General features: G+C 40.2%; 1 protein-coding gene across 1 annotated transcript in view; it reads left to right on the forward strand.

Annotated features, from left to right (window-relative positions):
• The window catches only part of chn1 (chimerin 1), a 168,269-nt gene that overhangs the window by 45,718 nt on the left and 105,104 nt on the right, over nucleotides 1–17,447 (forward strand). Inside the window, exon 6 of the mRNA XM_048598753.1 lies at nucleotides 14,986–15,274. Within this exon, the coding sequence (XP_048454710.1) occupies nucleotides 14,986–15,274 (289 nt within the window). The remainder of the gene's footprint in view (nucleotides 1–14,985; nucleotides 15,275–17,447) is intronic.

A 17,447-nucleotide genomic window follows, 5' to 3' on the forward strand; every position in this document is an offset into this window, starting at 1 on the left:
CTGAGGGAGGGTCACTGGACCCGAAACGTTAACTCTGTTTTCTCCTCCACAGATGCTGCCAGACCTGCTGAGCTTTTCCAGCAACTTTGTTTATGTGGCTTAATCTTCAGTTTTGTTTATTGTGAGCTGACATTCTACTTTTTCATTATAATCCATCCATTTCTTACCTGTAGTATCTAAATTTTCAGCATGACCTTAAGTTATTATTTTTAATAGTCTTCAGAAGTATGACTTGCTGTATTGTTGCACCTTTTTAGATATTTTGAAGTCGGTCTTAAATATGGAATGATTTTTTTCAAAAATGTAATAACTCATTTTTGATGTAGGTAATTACACAGATAAAACACAACAAAATGGGGAAGTACATCAAACACAATTGTCCATGTTCTTCCAGTTTCAGATAAATAGGAACAGATGTATCAGATTTCCTTCAAAGTGAACAAGTACAGTCAGTCTCTTTTATTTTTTTTTTGTTGTAAAACTCCAGTTATTCTTGTACTTTGCAAGGAGACTTCCTAACTGTAATAGTTTTCTAAAGAAACCGAGTGTCGGCTCATTACTAATTAAAGATGCAGACATGTAGTATATTTTTACTATAAGTGGCACTAGTAGGGCTTTAGATTAAATTGCAAGGACCATAAGATGCCGGTGCAGAATTAGGCCATTCGGCCCATCGACTTTGTTCGCTATTTGATCACAGCTGATCTGTTTCTCAACCGTATTCTCCTGTCTGCTCCTCATAACGTTTGATCCCTTTACTAATAGAGAAGCTTTCTCTCTCTGTCATAAATACATTGTGGCTTGGCCTCCGCAGCTTTCTGTGGCAATGAGTTCCACAGATTCACCACTCTTTGGCTGAAGGAATTCCTCCTTTCAGTTCTAAAAGGTCGACCCTTCAATCTGAGGTTGTGTTCTTTGGTCCCACTCTCTCCAATAAGTGGAAACATTTTCTCCATGTGCAATCCATCCAGGCTTTTCAGTATCCTGTAAGTTTCAATGAGATTCCACTCCCCCCTCATCCTTCTAAACTCTGAGTGCAAATTGAAAGTCCTCAACTCTTCATATGACAAGCGCTTCGTCACTGGGATCATTCTTGTAAATCTTGTGCACCCCCGTCCATTGCCAACACATCTTCCCTCAGATATGGGGCCCAAAACTGCTCATGATATTCCAAGTACAGCAGCAACAGTACATCCTTCCTCTTGCATTCTAACCCTCTCAAAATGAACGCTAACATTGTGTTTGCCTTCGAATTGCAGATTAACCTTAAGAGAATCCTCAATTAGAACTCCCACGTACCTTTTTGTGCTTCACATTTCCGAATCCATTCCCCATTTAGAAAATGGTCTATGCCTCTCTTCTTCCAAAGTGCATAACCCCACACTTTCCCACATTTTATTCCATCTGTCACTTGTTTACCCACTGTTTTAGCCTGTCCAAGTCCTTCTGCAGCTCCCACGTCAACATCATCAACACTATCTCTCCTTCCATCTATATTTATGTCATCTGCAAACTTAGCAACAATGCCGTTCAGTCCTTCGTCCAGATCGTTAATGTATAATGTGAGTAGTTATGGTCCTTGCACTGATCCCTACAGGACTCCACTTGTCACATGCTGCCATCCTTAAAGACCCCTTTTTACTTACTGTTTGCCTTCTGCCAGTCAGCCAATCATCTATCCACATCAGTACCTTGCCCCTAAGACCATGGGTTCTCATCTTATTTAGCAACCTCCTGTGTGGTATCTTGTCAAAGGCCTTCTGGAAATCCAAGTAGATCACATCCACTCGATGTCCTTTGCTTAACTTGCTCATTACCTCCTCAAAGAATTTTAGCAGATTTGTCAGACATGACCTCCCCTTGACGAAGCATATTTCACAGTACACACTGCTGCTACTGAGCTATCTACAAGATGCACTGCAGAAATTCACCAAAGATACTCAGACAGCACCTTCCAAACCTACAACCACTTCTGTCTAGAAGGACAAAGACAGCAGATATATGGGAACACCACCACCTTCAAGTTCCCCTTCAAGGCACTCACCATCCTGACTTGGAAATATATATCACCGTTCCTTCACTGTCGCTGGGTCAAAACCCTGGAATTCCTTCCCTAATAGCATTGTGGGTCAAACCACAGCAGGAGGACTGCAGCGGTTCTAAAAGGCAGCTCACCACCACCTTCTCAAGGGCAACTAGGGATGGGCAAGAAATGCTGGCCAGCCAGCGACGTCCAGTCCCATAAATGAATAAAAAAAGCCTCCCTGTATTGTTTTGCTAGTTGTCCTCTGCTAGTTTTTAAAGGATTCACAATCCTCCGGCTTCCTACTAAATTTCACAACAATGTTTGCTTTTTCTTATGCTGTTATGCTATTCCTGACTTACCTTGTCAGCCATAGTTTCCTCACCTTCCCCTTAGAATATTTCTTCTTCATTAGGATGAATTTCTGCTGTTCTTCCTGAATTATTCCCAGAAACTCTTACCATTGCTGCTGCACCATCTCCCCTTCTAGGCTTCTCCCTCATGTCTTCGTAGTTCCCTTTACTCAACTGTAGCACTGTTACATCTGATTCCAGCTTCTACCTCTTAGAATTCACTTGCAATTTATCATATTATGGTCATTGCCCCCTAGGGATTCCTTCATCTCCAAGGTTGCTAATCAAGTCAACCTCATTACACTTCACCGTGGCTGTACACATGAAAGAAGAAATGTTTGGGGTGGGTAAGTAGGTGAGGTCACAAAAGGTAATTGGTGTTTAGCACAGTTGAGACATGTAGTTGGGGATGTCAGTCTGAGGAATTTGCAGGGTTGGGGGAAACTGCTGTCTGTGTGTTTGTTTGTTTGTTGTGGCAAAGTCAAGAGTTTTATACTAGGTTTTAATCTGGTGAACTTTTCTTGGGTGGCTATCCATTAACTATGTCAAAGCTGTATTTGTAGAGAGTCCCAGAGAGCAAGGAATTGTTCGGACATCCTGGGCAATTCACACACAATTCAGTTCATAGGGGCTTCCAAAGGGACACCTGACACACATCATGCATTCTCTGTCCTGTCCCAGAAGGGCTACATGTTACACTTTTCAGCAGGCACTTCAACTTTCTTAAATACTACAATTATTCCCTATTGCTTCCTTTGGCACACTATTCTATGTATGGGCCGTATTCTGCTTAATAATCAAAATTAAAGTATGAAATTTAACTCTTTCCTTCAGGCTTGGACAATGGCTTTAGCTTGTCTGTCCAAGATATTGGATGTGATCAAGCTTTCAAAGACCCTTAAAAACCCTAGATACTTGAATAAGGTTACTTCAGAGTCTTGCCTTTAATGTAAAAGTTCCAAGATTCTGCAATCCTTCCAGAATAGCTGCATTTTTAATCTATACCTGGATTTATTTACTATACTATACTGTAGTAATCAGGACTCAATATAGTACACTAGATGGCGCCAGACTGGTGTTCTATACATAGACAGAATGCTTTCCTGATGTGGAAGTGCCGGTGTTGGACTGGGGTGGACAAGGTCAGAAATCATGCGACACCAGGTTATAGTCCAACAGGTTTATTTGAAAACACAAGCTTCCAGAGCTGCAACCCTTCTTCAGGTGAAGGACTGAGGCTCCGAAAGCTTGTGTTTTCAAGTAAACCTGTTGGACTGTAACCTGGTGTCATGTGATTTCTGACAATCCTTTTCTGACATTTGTGCTGTATTCCTTTGCCTATTCAGCCTAAGATCCTTGTCTTCCATACGTCATAGGTATATTGGAAGTTCCAGCTATCTCCATGCATACATCTATATCCCTCTGGTGCCATGCTTGTAAAATTTAGTGTATTACAATTATTTGTCATCTGCCTTAATTGCTTGACTTGAAGTTCACACATTAAATAAAATTCTCAACTATTCAACCTGGATCCCTATTTTGTTCAGCCCTTTTCTGCTCAATTTGCATAGTATTGGTTGTTTTGAAGTACTTGACAGCTTAGTATCATGTACAATGAAAGAAAGATTCTATTTCCATACTATGTTGTGCACATGTGGAGATGGATTCTGGAGAGCACAACGGTGGAGAAAGATCCCCAAGACCGAGTTTATTCCAGAGGCGGAGACGGATTATAGTGTGGTCAGAAATGATTAGCGAAAGTGGGTAAGATGGGGTAAAACAAAGTGATTAGACGTGGTCTTTTCCGTGATTGAGATGATTGGTTAGGCTATGTGAGATGGTGAGATTGAAGGGGAGATTATTAATATGGTTAGGGTGGGATCATTTATGCAGCCGGTTAGAGGAGGATACCAAATTAAAACAGGGCAAGATCAATTGAACAGGAAATGAAAATCACTGGCAATGAGTGCACTCTTTCATTGGAGAGGCTCAAGGAGGGAAGGAAAGAAATATTTTGGTTAGAAATGTGTGCTAGTTGATGACCTAATAGTTTAATGAGAGTTGAGAGGGCTGGCACGACTGAGTAGAAACGAAGTTTCCACCAAAGCCTTAACATCAATACTATGATCCAGGATATTTTCTAATCAACCTGTTTAGAGGTGCTATTACATACCTCCGGCGCAGATAGGACATGAATCCATGCTTCCTGGCTCAGAGGTAGGGGCACTGCTATTGTTGCCCAAGAGTCCCTTGAATGTCACGCTTCATAATAAAGAAGCGAATGGCTAGAATCAGGTTTGTGACTGAATGTAATTTAAAGAGAATTGTGGACTGGTGATTGTTAATCCTGTAACAGATTCCAAGAAGGTAATGTGGACATAACTTTAAATATCACACTATGACATAAGTAATACCGCAGCTTTGTTCCAATAGATACTACAGTCACTGTTAGCTGGATAGAGTTCAAAACAAACAGCTAAAGAATGGAAAATAAGAGAAACCTCAGTAATTTTGTACAAAGTTTAGGGTGGTTTAAGTGGTTAAATCGGTTAGGCTGGAATCTCAACTTCTACGGGGCAAATCACATTGAACCATATATATTCAACATTTGTTGTGGAAGCAGGCAAATGTGATTAGTTTTGGGGTTTGAAATGGAAAGTGCAATGAAACTGTTGATTAGATAAGTATTATTTTAAAAATTGAAACATTTATGTGTAATATTTGCTTGTTTTTTCCTTATTAAAACATGACATTTTATAGAATGTAGTTTTAAAATACTGCTGGAAAAAATTGGTTAAAAAGGTAAAGTCGCCATTGGCCTACCAGACCATAGGACTAAAAATGGCTGGTGATGGTCATGGTTTAAGCTGAGGGTCATGGTTTAAGCTGAGGGTCACCATGGTATGGTTACAGGAGAGGTTGAGAAGGAGAGTCTTTCATTGTAACCTCACCTGGTGCGGAACTGAACCTACACTGTTTGCATCACAAACCAGTTATTCAGCGAATTGACACCTTCCCCCATAGGTTACTATAACCTAAATAGTGTGAGGTGCTGACGAGCATGTTACTAAGTGAAGCAAAATCTGTTTTTTTTTTTTGTTGAGAATGTTATGTCAAAGTATGAGCTAAATTGTACGTTATAGCATTTATGGTATGTATCCCTCAAATACTTTCGCTACTGTGATATGATTAAAAACTGATAATCAGAACCTTTATATTTTGTCACTCAATGCAAAGTTATTTAAATCTGCAGCAATCCATTTTTGTGGTCAAAGCCATACGTACTTAAATTAAACATGTTTACTGTGTGTTTTTTTAATCATATTAGGATTTACAATTAATAGCTACTGCCACCTTCTTTCTCTTTTATGCCTAGTAGTACATGAGTCAGTGTATTTCTTCTGCATTAATTTTTATTTCATTATTTGTTCATGAAATATGCATGTTGTTGGCTAGGCTAGCATTTATTGTCCGTCCCTAATTACCCAGAAGAAGGCGGTGGAGAGCTGCTTTCATGAAATGCTATAGTCCTTTATAATGTAGAAGTGTACAACAACAGTGCACATCTGGTTGTAGCTTCTGAGAGTTGTCTTGAGAACCAAGACTCTGTTTCTGTGGACAGTTCTTAAGAGTAGTTTGGAACCCCTTATCAGGAATCAGCGGCATTATTATTCCAGTGGGGATGGAAGTGAGTACACTGTATTCTCATCTCACATAAATATGACCAATACGACCCATGAAGAGACTAGAACCTTAGGGCCTGATTGACTGTGTAGCTGTTTGAAATGGGGCTTTAACTCATCAGCTGCCAACTCTGAGGTGGTTGCTACCATTGAACTAGACTTCCACAATTAATAACTGTGGATGGATAAAACTAATCAGATTACATCTGGGTGAATGAGTATGGTGTATCTCGTCTCAAATGATAAGAAATTTAGAAAAACACGAGCAGTGTGCTGTCATCCTGTATTGTAGAAGTGGTGCTTTTGAGAAATTTAGTATAACTTTTCGAAATGATGCAGCAAATCTGTGGTGTTGTCAGGGCCGTGAAGTGTTTTCAAAGTCCATCTTGCATCATAAAGGGCTTACACAAATACAATTGTGTAGCCATGATTTGTAAGACATATTTTTTTTTTCATCTAAGTTGCCTCCATGTTCTATATTGTCAGTGTTTTATATTTATTATCCTGCAGATTTTAATTCCACTATATTAATTTTGGTCATATTTTTCCTTTTATTCTGTCACTTTTCCAACAATTATCTGTCTTTTCTACTGTTCTCACTTTAGTGTTTGTCTGGTTTGGAAAGATCTTTTTGATCTTGCCAATTTTGAAAATGAAAATCTCAAACTACAAGCTTCATCTTGTCTCTCGATCATTACATCAGATAGTCATTGTCATTAAATTAATTTGTAGCCATTGTTGTTTTAATAATGTTTCAACATTTGGGTACTTGATAAAGAGTAAAAGCAGTTCACTAAATGTTTCCAGACTAGAGTAATTTCTTTTTGAGATATGGTGACTCATGAGGGCAATATGCTGCAAATTCAGCTCCATTATTGCCAGACTCGTCACAAAAGTCAAATTTTTTTTCAACCATGCACAGCTCCCCAGTTTACCTGCCATTCTGATCCAGATTGATAGAAAACTGGACTTGGTTTCTATACTGAACAAGAATTGCTATTTATTGTAAGTAATTAGACTGTAGCTACAGGTTAACACTTCTAAACCATTAGTGTATAATACAACTAATTGAAACTCTAATGCCTTTATAAACCTACCCCTTTCAAACACAGGATAACTGGGTTATGGACAGAGGGGAAAAACAGGAAAGACAATTCAGTAGTCTTTGTCCCAGATATTATTGTTAAGGTGATCCTTATGACTTTTTTGCTGGCCAGCATATCGCTCCAATTGTCTTTCTCCAGTTTCTTCCACTGGTTGGTGAGACATACAAGGCGCTACTGCTAATTTTAAAGAAAAGGTATCATACTTATCAGTTAAGTGACTGTGCATGTCAAGTGTAGCAGAAAACATTAAACTGTTCTCTTCAGGTTTACGGTGAGTATTGACTGCAGAGAAGGGGGAGGCTGCTCCTGAGATGGAGGGAAGCTGAACACTTTTTTTTGCTGTCTGTCACTCTCTGGCTGGCTGGCTTACACTGTCTCCATCCCCGTGTTTCTGGCTTCAAGGTTTTCAGTTACTTGAGAATCAATCTCAGTTGTTCACAGACACAAAGGTCTCTGTCATTGACTGCTTGCTAGTCCATAAACCAATCAACTCCTTGTTGACAGCAACAGTTGCATCTGTACAACCTTGGATCCTAGATCATCTGCGATTTTGCATTTGCTGCTTGTTCAAATGGCTGTTTACATGGGTGTCAGGTCACTTGCTTTTCAAAACTGTAGTCACTTTTCCAAACTTCTTTTTTTAAAACTGTTTGTCATTTCAGTCCCCAGTATTTTAAAACAAACATTTTTAAAAAAAAAAAAAAAGGCTTTTGCATGAAGATCTTATGGATCATAAAATTAACAAAACATTTTTATAAATCACATTTAAATTCTAGTCAGAACATCAGTTTAAAGGGAAATAGTTCCCAAAGCATAAAAAAGGGGACCTTTGCTAGTGTGTGCCTGTAATGAAGATAAATGAATGAGGTGTAAATTTTGTTGATTGAAATTGTGTTCCCATTTAGAGATTTATTTTCTGGTTCTTTTGAATAAATATTTTGCCTCCAAACTGAACTCTGTAACAATGGGTATAAAGTCAGTATGAAGAGATTCCCATCACATCTGGTGTATCTGGGTCTGGAGGAATATGACATACTCCAAGGACTTGTTTTTAACTTTATAACTGAGTGGGTTTTGAGTTAAAAATCTAATACCTAAACTGAGAAGAAATTCCATTTCACAGTGGTAATGTTCTTCACCTTGACAAGAATGAAGTTTTTTTTTAAACAAAACTTTATTAAAATAATTTATTAAAAGTACAATCAATATTTTAACCAACATCAACAATAAATGTTTCATTCAAAGTTCACAAATATTCTACTGTTTTTACAGAAATTGTATGAGTTGATGTTTATTGAATCATAATGGTGTCTACCTATTTCCTTTAATTGGTTAAAAGTTTATAGTTCAATTATTTCATTGAACAGATAACATTGATCATAGAACTAATACTTAGTAAAAGGCATTCTTTATACATTTTTAGACATATAATCTGTTCACTAGGTAAAAATGTGTCTTCAGTTGGCAGCATGTCGTGTTGTCTAATATTCACCGTCTATAAAACCAGTGTTTCTATAATTTATTTACACTGCAATTAAAGTGACAGTTGTTTTTAATTCTAAAAATGGATATGAGGGGGTGGCTGCCTATTCACCCTTGCAAAGTTGTCGAACCTAAATGTCATGCGCCTTTGTTTCAAAAAAAAAATTCTGCAGTGCAGCATAACTGCGTACTTTTGAAACATTTGTGAGGATAAAACTACTTTGGGTAGGAAACTTGTCTTATTGTAACGGAAAGATAAAGTCTTTAACATTTTCATTGTGTGTTATGTTATCACTTTTCTGCTTCCACCACGCCCCTTGTATTTCAAAATCGCTTAAACATTTTAGCTGAATTCTTGGGCTCAGGTTTTTGTCCCCACAATGGGTGGCCCAAGTTAATACATTTCTCGGCTTGCTGCAAGAGAAACTTCCCTGAAAGGTGGGGTCTTCATTCCAGAGTGGGGCTAGGCAAGTATGAGACGGAGTCCAGGCTGGTCTCCCTCTGATACAGATGGAAGACACCCCCAAGGGCTTCCAAGTGTTGAGGATGATTGTGTTTAATAGGTTCACCTTGATTCTGTGCGACTTTGACCCAGTATGCTTATATTTCAGCATCTCTTGGTTCCCTGCATACCTTACATTCTTCACAATGTACCTACTCCCATAACCCATCCATGCCCCCATCACCTATTGGGGCTCCTTATAGCCCCAATGGCAGATCATGACAAGGTACCCACCAGCCCCTCCCGTTGTACTTTCCAAGGCAATTCACCCAGTATCTGCCATCAGCACTGCTCTTGAGCCATGTTAAGATGAAATAAAATGAATTGCTAAATATTTGCTATAGCCTTCATTATACGAAAAGCTGCGCTCAATCATTAAAAGCCCATTCAAAACTTAAGTCCCTTCAAGCCATTAATCCCATATATAAAATACTTCTATTTGTAATTCCACACCAAGGAGAGATAATCCTCTAAAGATTATTTCAAGCTGTCAAACTGTGAAGATCAGTCACTCTGTTGTGACAATGAAAGGTTGTGGAAAGCAGCCAAGCATTAATATGGGCATAATGATAGCCCTAAGGGTAACGACAACAAGCAGCTATTGTAGTTGCTGGATCATTATTTTGCTAACCTTTTGCTGAAACAGGCAGGCTTATTTTGCAATTTTAAGGCCTGGTGATTTAAATAAGTTCTTAGCGTAACAGTTCTAAAGACCTGCTCCCTTCCAGAACATTCATGTTCACAGTTTTTTAAAAAAAACTCCCACACTGAGGGTTAAAGCTGTTCCTACAGAGCGAGTGCAGTCTGTTTGAATTCAACTGAGTTCAGGATTTTTTGTTTTGCAAAAATATATTCTATTCATTAAGGAAATCTTTATGGACATACACAGTTATTAAAGCAGTTTAGTTCTATACAGTTTTTGCATAGAGAGAAGAAATCAAACATTGGAGTTTGACTGTGTCGATTAAATGCAACTAATCCAAAGGCATTTCTTAATTATGCTAAGTATTGGGAACTATTTACATGTATCTGAGTCATCGGGAAGAACCGATTAACTTAATGGACCTCCATCATACTTTCTAAGAAAGACCTTAGATGGTGGTCTTTCCCCACTGCACTTGGCGACAGTTACCCCAAGCTTTAGTGTGCCCCTTGGCACATAGCTCTGGACCTTGGAATGTGCCAGTCCACAATACTCAGTTGGGATCAACTCTTTCAACTGGAAGACCAGCAAGTTTTTCCCAGACCAAAGAGCATCGTTCACCAAGTAGATGGTCTACCAGGCACTGTTGATGTTTGTCTCCGTGTGCGTGCCAGAGAACAGACTGTAGAGCATGGAGTCCTGCATCACAGAGCTGCTCTCAAGATGAACCTTGACAAAAACCACTGCATCTGTCTCCCGACTTCCTTTGCATAGCCGCATTCCGGAAGATGTGGAACAGTCTCAACCCCCCGCAACCACTTCAAGGGCAGTGTGCAGTGGTGCAGAGAGTCCAGGCATGCATGTAGGTTCTTAAAAGTAGTGCCCTTCTCCCCAACTGACGAGCAATGTCTTGGTGCTTGCTGGAAAGTTCTGGTGATGAGAATTTCGCCAAATTACAAAAGTTGCTGGGAAAACTCAGCAGGTCTGGCAGCATCTGTGAAGAAATAAAATCAGAGTTAATGTTTTGTGTCCGGTGATCCTAGGATCACCGGACCAGAAACAGTAACTCTTTGATTTTTTTTTTTTCTTCACAGTTGCTGCCAGACCTGCTGAGTTTTTCCAGCAACTTCTGTTTTGTTCCTGATTTACAGTATCCACAGTTCTTTCGGTTTTTGTTTTTCCAAATCTCTTTGATAATCTGCACAGGAACCACCCGACATGATTAACCCTCTCCTTTTCCCAAAGGGTCTTGAGGATTCTGTGTTGACCACTGCCTGATGGACTTGTGGTCAAGGATATTATTCTTTGCAAATTTCTCCACAAGGGACAGGTGATATGGGATGCTCCAACTACTTGGAGCATTCAGTGGCAATCAGTACATACCATCCTTCACAATATCGGGGGCAGGTAGAACCTCAGTAAGCAGTGAAACTTGGTGTTTGTGTAGCGAGGGTTAACACAGCGCTTAATGCAGCAACACACCAAGATGGCCATCAAGACGAGGGTGGCATTGGGTACAATTCTACCCCACTTTGTCCAGTGTTTTATACTTGGTGTCCCTTTGGACCTAGTCCATCTTTGACTTCCAAATGAAACAGAAGATGCCTCGCGTAACTGCAGCAACGCAGGTTTAGGGAATGGACTTGGGTCACCTATAACAACAGCAAGAATACCTCACACCTGATGACCAGGTTTGTACCCACAATGGAGAGGGAACAGTGCTCCCATCTGCCCAGTTTCTGCCTCATCTCGGTAATACACTCCTCCCATGTTTTGGGGCATGTCCCAGCCTGTCCGAACCAAATACTCAGGGCCTTCAGGTAATCTGTCCTGATGGTGAAGAAGATAAAGGATCAGTCGGCCCAGTTCCAACGAAGAAGGCCTCACTCCTGCCTTGATTTACCTTGGCTTCTAAGGCCAGTTCAAACTGGTTGCAGATGCTCATGAGTCGGTGCACTGACAGTGGATCCGAGCAGAAAACAAGAAGGGTCATGCCCTCTCCCCTTTCCCTTAATGGGGTATTGAAATATGTTGGAAGTGGGTGTAGGACGTCCATATCTGGTTCTAGGATTCTCCATAGCTCAGCAAGATCTGAGTCTTGATGCATAACATTTTTATATTTACTGCTTACAAATTGTGCACGGTGGCACAGTGTTTAGCACTGCTGCCACACAGCGCCAGGGACCTGGGTTCGATTCCACCCTCGGGCGACTGTCTGTTTGGAGTTTGCACATTTTTCCCGTGTCTGCGTGGGTTTCCTCTGGGTGCTCCAGTTTCCTCCCACAGTCCGAAGATGTGCAGGCTAGGTTGCTAAATTGCCCGTAGTGTTCAGGGATGTGTAGATTAGGTGGGTTATAGGGGGATGGGTCTGTGGGATGCTCTGAGGGTTGGTGTGGACTTGTTGGGCCGAAGGGCCTGTTTCCACACTGTAGGGATTCTATGAAATTGTGTTTGAATGCAATTCCGCAGCTGAAAACCCCAAACTCCTGATGGATGCCCAGTTTGAGTTGCTAGATTTGTTCAAAATCAATTCCATTTAATCAGGCACAAAAACAAAGTTGCTGGAAAAGCTCAGCAGGTCTGGCAGCATCTGTGAAGGAGAAAACAGAGTTAACGTTTCGGGTCCGGTGACGCTTGCTCAGAACTGAGGAACGGCCTGCTGAGCTTTTCCAGCAATTTTTTTTTTTTTTTTTTTTTTTTTTTTTTTTTTTTTTTTTTTTTTTGCTCCTGATTTACAGCACCCGCAGTTCTTTCGGTTTCCATTTAATCTGGTGATAATTCTATTCTGCTGCTAGCCCTACTGGAAAATATTGACATTGATTTACTATGTTCTGTGGTACTCCAAATGTATCAGTGCATCATTTGAAATCAAATGGTGTAATTTGTACAAGTATTAATTGTAGACAATCATCATCTGTACTCAAGCTTTCAACTGTTTGTACAGTTTTGGATTACTTATTACTTTGGTTAGACCCTCGGCATGCAACTTGTACCCACCATGTTATTCCAGTTGTTTGGTTTGTCTCCAGCACCACCTTATTTTCAATTTTTTGTAATTATCTCTCTGCCTCATTTAAACGGATTATAGGTCAGCCCTTGCTTCTTATTTAGCTGCCGAAACTTTACTCTCTCAGTCTGACACTTTTGATCACCTGCAGAGACTCATTATTTGACACTCCGTTCACGCTATTTCTATGATCTTTTGATCTCTCTGCCTATAAATTCTACGTCTGTGTGCTTCTCTCTCGCTTCACCTGAAAGCTTATGATTTCAAATAAACCTGTTGGACTACAATGTGGTGTCATCAGAGTTCTGACCTAGCCCCCTCTACAGAGAAAGTTATTCAATTTGCCAGTTCACAGGTCCCAGCGTGGTTCATGTGAAGCCCAGCACGGCAGCTCACTTCTACGGCTGGTGCCAGTGTAGCACAAACTGAAATCAGTTCCACCCACACCAATCTTTGAGCCACACATTTAACTTTTTGACTTTACCCTATTCCAGCTTGCCTGTGGCTTGTGTGTTATTCAGAGATTATACCTTTGGCAATTCTGCTTTTTAAGTTAACTGTTCTCAGTTTAAAATCTTTCAGCAAAACCTTCATTCTAGTCTTACCAATGTGCACTAAGACTACTGTAGTGTTCCCCTCCCTCTCCCTGTTCATTTTCAGCCCTGAGGGAAGATCCTTGAACCTGGCACTGGGCAGGCAACATAGTCTTCATGACTCTTGCTCGTGACTGAAGAGGACAGTATCTATCCCTGTACCTAAACTGTCCCCCCTCACAGTTGTGTTCCTATTTCGTCCCCCTTCTAGAATGGTTATCTGGTTCTTTGTACCAAGGTGCTGTAATTAGATTGCTCAGTTTTCCCTGCAGTCTCTACACTCATCTGAGATAACAAGGTGTAGAGCTGGATGAACACAGCAGGCCAAGCAGCATCCGAGGAGCAGGAAGGCTTGCTTGGCCTGCTGTGTTCGTCCAGCTCTACACCTTGTTATCTCAGACTCTCCAGCATCTGCAGTTCCTACTATCTCTCTACACTCATCTGCATAGCTTTCAAGAACCTTTGTAACTGTTGGACAATTATAGGGGTAGGGGCAGGGGCCGGGGCCGGGGCCGGGGCCAAAGCTCCTAAATTTTAACCCTTCTGAGTCTGAGGATGATAGAAGGTGTGACCACTTTTTGGATCAGTATCTAGGTAATTTTCCCCTTCCATGACGTGGCTCAATGTCTACAGCTCAGTCTCTAGCTCTTCAATTTGGATCCAAAGTTCCTCAACCTAAAAATATTTACTACAGATGTGTTTGTTCTGGATCACATTGATGTCCAGCAGTCTCTGCATGTTACAGCATCTACCCTGTCATTGCTATTGTATTTGAGCTACCTTATAAAATTGTTTGAGATTCCCTGCTGTTTATATTTCACAATAGTGATATACTGTCTTTCTAAATAAAAGAAATATGGTAAAATATTTATCCTTGAGCATGGAATTTGCAAAATTCAGAGGACAAGATTTCCTTAGCTACATACTGCAAACAATGTTTTGCTTGCAACACTGTTTGAAGCTGTTGCAATGTATAGGCACTTTGTGCACCAAACTCAGTAACTCAACTGATTTCTGAGCTTTGTGATGTGCCGTATACAAATCCATATAGGTAAACTGGAAATGACAGTACTCACCATAATGGACCGGACAGTATAAATTCCAAGCAGAGTAGAATAACATTGCTTCGTTGGAGGCTCCACTGATGATGTCACCTAGCATGGGGACGAAATGTCTGAATGAGAACTAGCCAGCTCGGCGAGCAAGTCAACAACCTCAATGGTTTGATGTGTTCATGGAGGACACTATATTTACAAGGCAAAACTGTACCAGAAACTAATATATAGTAATATAAATCCTAAAATTCTCTTGTATTCTCAGTATTTTTGAAGTTCTTCACAGCTGTAGCTTAGTGTTTCAAAGGCTTAAAGAAGACCAAGAAAAATGTACTGCAACCGTAGTTTACTAAGGGCAAACAGTGGTCTGGCGATCAGCTTCCATTTTCCTTAAAATTCCCTAGCTATCTGTGTACTGTAGTTTTACATTGCTATTATGGTACAGTGCACAATGAATGCTTTGAAAGCTTGAAGTTTGGGGCACAAAGAAATTCTGCTTTGTTCACTTTGTTCTAATTTCTGTTCTCAATTGAGACAGGTTTGGAACTCAGACCAGAAATTTTCGTCTGTACTATGATGGGAAACACTTTGTTGGAGAAAAACGGTTTGAGTCAATCCATGACCTGGTAACAGACGGATTAATTACATTATACATTGAGACTAAGGCTGCAGAATACATTGCCAAGATGACGATTAATCCAATCTATGAACACATAGGCTATACAACTTTAAACCGAGAGCCGACCAACACAAAATGTCTTCCAGCTCTTAGGGACATACAAGCAGAGCCCCAATGTGCTGAAGATGGTGCCACTCCAGAGGAGAGGGTAAGGATTCAAAAATATTTCTTCCCCATTTCCCACCCCTTTTTTTTTCTTTGAAGCTGTGTTTTCTTTTACTCAAATGTGGAAGACTTGTTGAGAGCTATTTTGTTTGGGAATGTAGGCGGAAAAGTTTAATCATGCATTATAAAAGGTAGCAATCGAATTAAAAGCTGGAGGAACACAGAGGCCAGGCAGCATCAGAGGAGCAGGAAAGCTGACGTTTCGGGTCTGGACCCTTCTTCAGAAATGGGGCAGGGGAAGGGGGTGTCTGAAATAAATAGAGTGGGGGAGGTGGGGGGGCGAACCCTCTCATCCCTGCCTCCTTGACCTGTCTGTCTTCTCTTCCACCTATCCGCACCTCACTGACCAACCCCCCACCCCTACTTCCTACCTACATTCACCTTTACTAGCTTCATCCCTGCCTCCTTGTCCTGTCTGTCTTCTCTCCCACCTATCTGCTCCACTATCCATCTTCTATCACTGCCCCTTCCTCTATTTATTTCAGAGCCCCCTGCCCCTCCCCCATTTCTGAAGAAACGTCCAGACCTGAAACGTCAGCTTTCTTGCTCCTCTGCTGCCTGGCCTGCTGTGTTCCTCCAGCTCCACACCTTGTTATCTCAGACTCCAGCATCGGCAGTTCCTATTATCTCTGAGCAATCTAATTAAGGTGTCTTGAGTGATACTGTAAACTAGCTAAAGACGTAACAACTTGCAAATTCCAATTTTACGGCACTTTGTGGTAATGCCTACTATTTTAGTACAGTGCATTGAACTAATATTCCTGCAATAGGGAATCATAAAAGATAATAGAGGTAAGCCGGTGGGAGCTTGCTATCACTTGGGGGGGAGGAGAGGGGGGAGAGAGGGAGAGGTGGGGGGGCGGGGAGAGAGAGGGAGGGTGGAAATGGCATGATCTGTAAAACGCACATATTATAGTTTAGCTGGGAGTATTACTTAGAATCAATTATTTAGACCAGAAGGGCAAATTGAAATTATTTTGGAAATATAATACAAACCTCAAAAGCTTATTATTGTCTTAAATGTACAAATTGATGTTTTATTTTAAATTGGAATTTTGATAATTGGAAAGAAAGGTCTAAAACAATAAAGTATGGAGTTTGTCTCTTTTACTGATGGCAAGTCTTATTTTGATTAGCGCATGTTGCTCTACATCTCCGTATTATATCACAACTAGAGTAGATATCCTGCTAGAAATGAAAGTAGATCTACAAGAGAACCATCTAATTTGAAGTAGTGATTCAACAACAAACAAGTAGAGAAGATTATACATATCACAATATTTCTACTCATATTTTTTGTTATTTATGTTACTAGATAATTTGGCTACTTATAGCCTTATACCAATATTCATATTGATCCCAACAAGGAAGTGATTATGGGATATGCAATTGTCACTTAAAATGACAGGCTCTTTTGAAATGTATTTAGTTCCGTTTCACTGTTTTGCCTCAGTAGAATGTGGACTGGTCTCTCATTCTCAGACATCAACATTATCCTCCAGGGACATGCAGTAGTTCTGTCATTAGCCAACATCAATTGTGTAATGATCTCCAGACATCTGGGCTGAGAAGCTGCATGCATTTCTCCTGCTCATTCTAATTATAAATATAAAGTTCTTAGTAACCAGAATAAATCAAAAAGTTTTGAAGAGACTTGAATCAACAATGCAACAACCTGTCCAAAATGAATTAAATATCACCAGACCCTTCAATTACCTTTTATCTTGGAAGAAGAATTACAATATTCTGCTTCATTAAATGGAATTTTAGCAGTGCCTATCTAACTGAAAGTCTCATAATCCAGATGTAAGCTGAGGGAACAGTAATCTTTGCCAAACCTGTGACAGTACTGAGATGGTACTCATTATTACTTAAAAGAATAACTGCTGTGGCTGACATTTTGAATGTTGACATCTCGAAATCAAACTTTATTTTAAATATATTGCGTTCCAATATGTTAGGGACCTTTAATATTTGAAAAGATATACAAACACCTCATTTTAACAAATAGAGCTACTCCATTTGATTTCATGTTGTTAACAAAACAAATTTATTGTACACAAAATGTTAGACAAAATGAGGGATAGTAAGTACTGCTGATGCTGGAGTCTGAGATAACCAGGTGTGGAGCTGGAGGAAACCAGCAGGCCAGGCAG

The sequence above is a fragment of the Rhincodon typus genome, chromosome 7, assembly GCF_021869965.1.
Source record: "Rhincodon typus isolate 14 chromosome 7, sRhiTyp1.1, whole genome shotgun sequence".
NCBI classification, from domain to species: Eukaryota; Metazoa; Chordata; class Chondrichthyes; order Orectolobiformes; family Rhincodontidae; genus Rhincodon; species Rhincodon typus.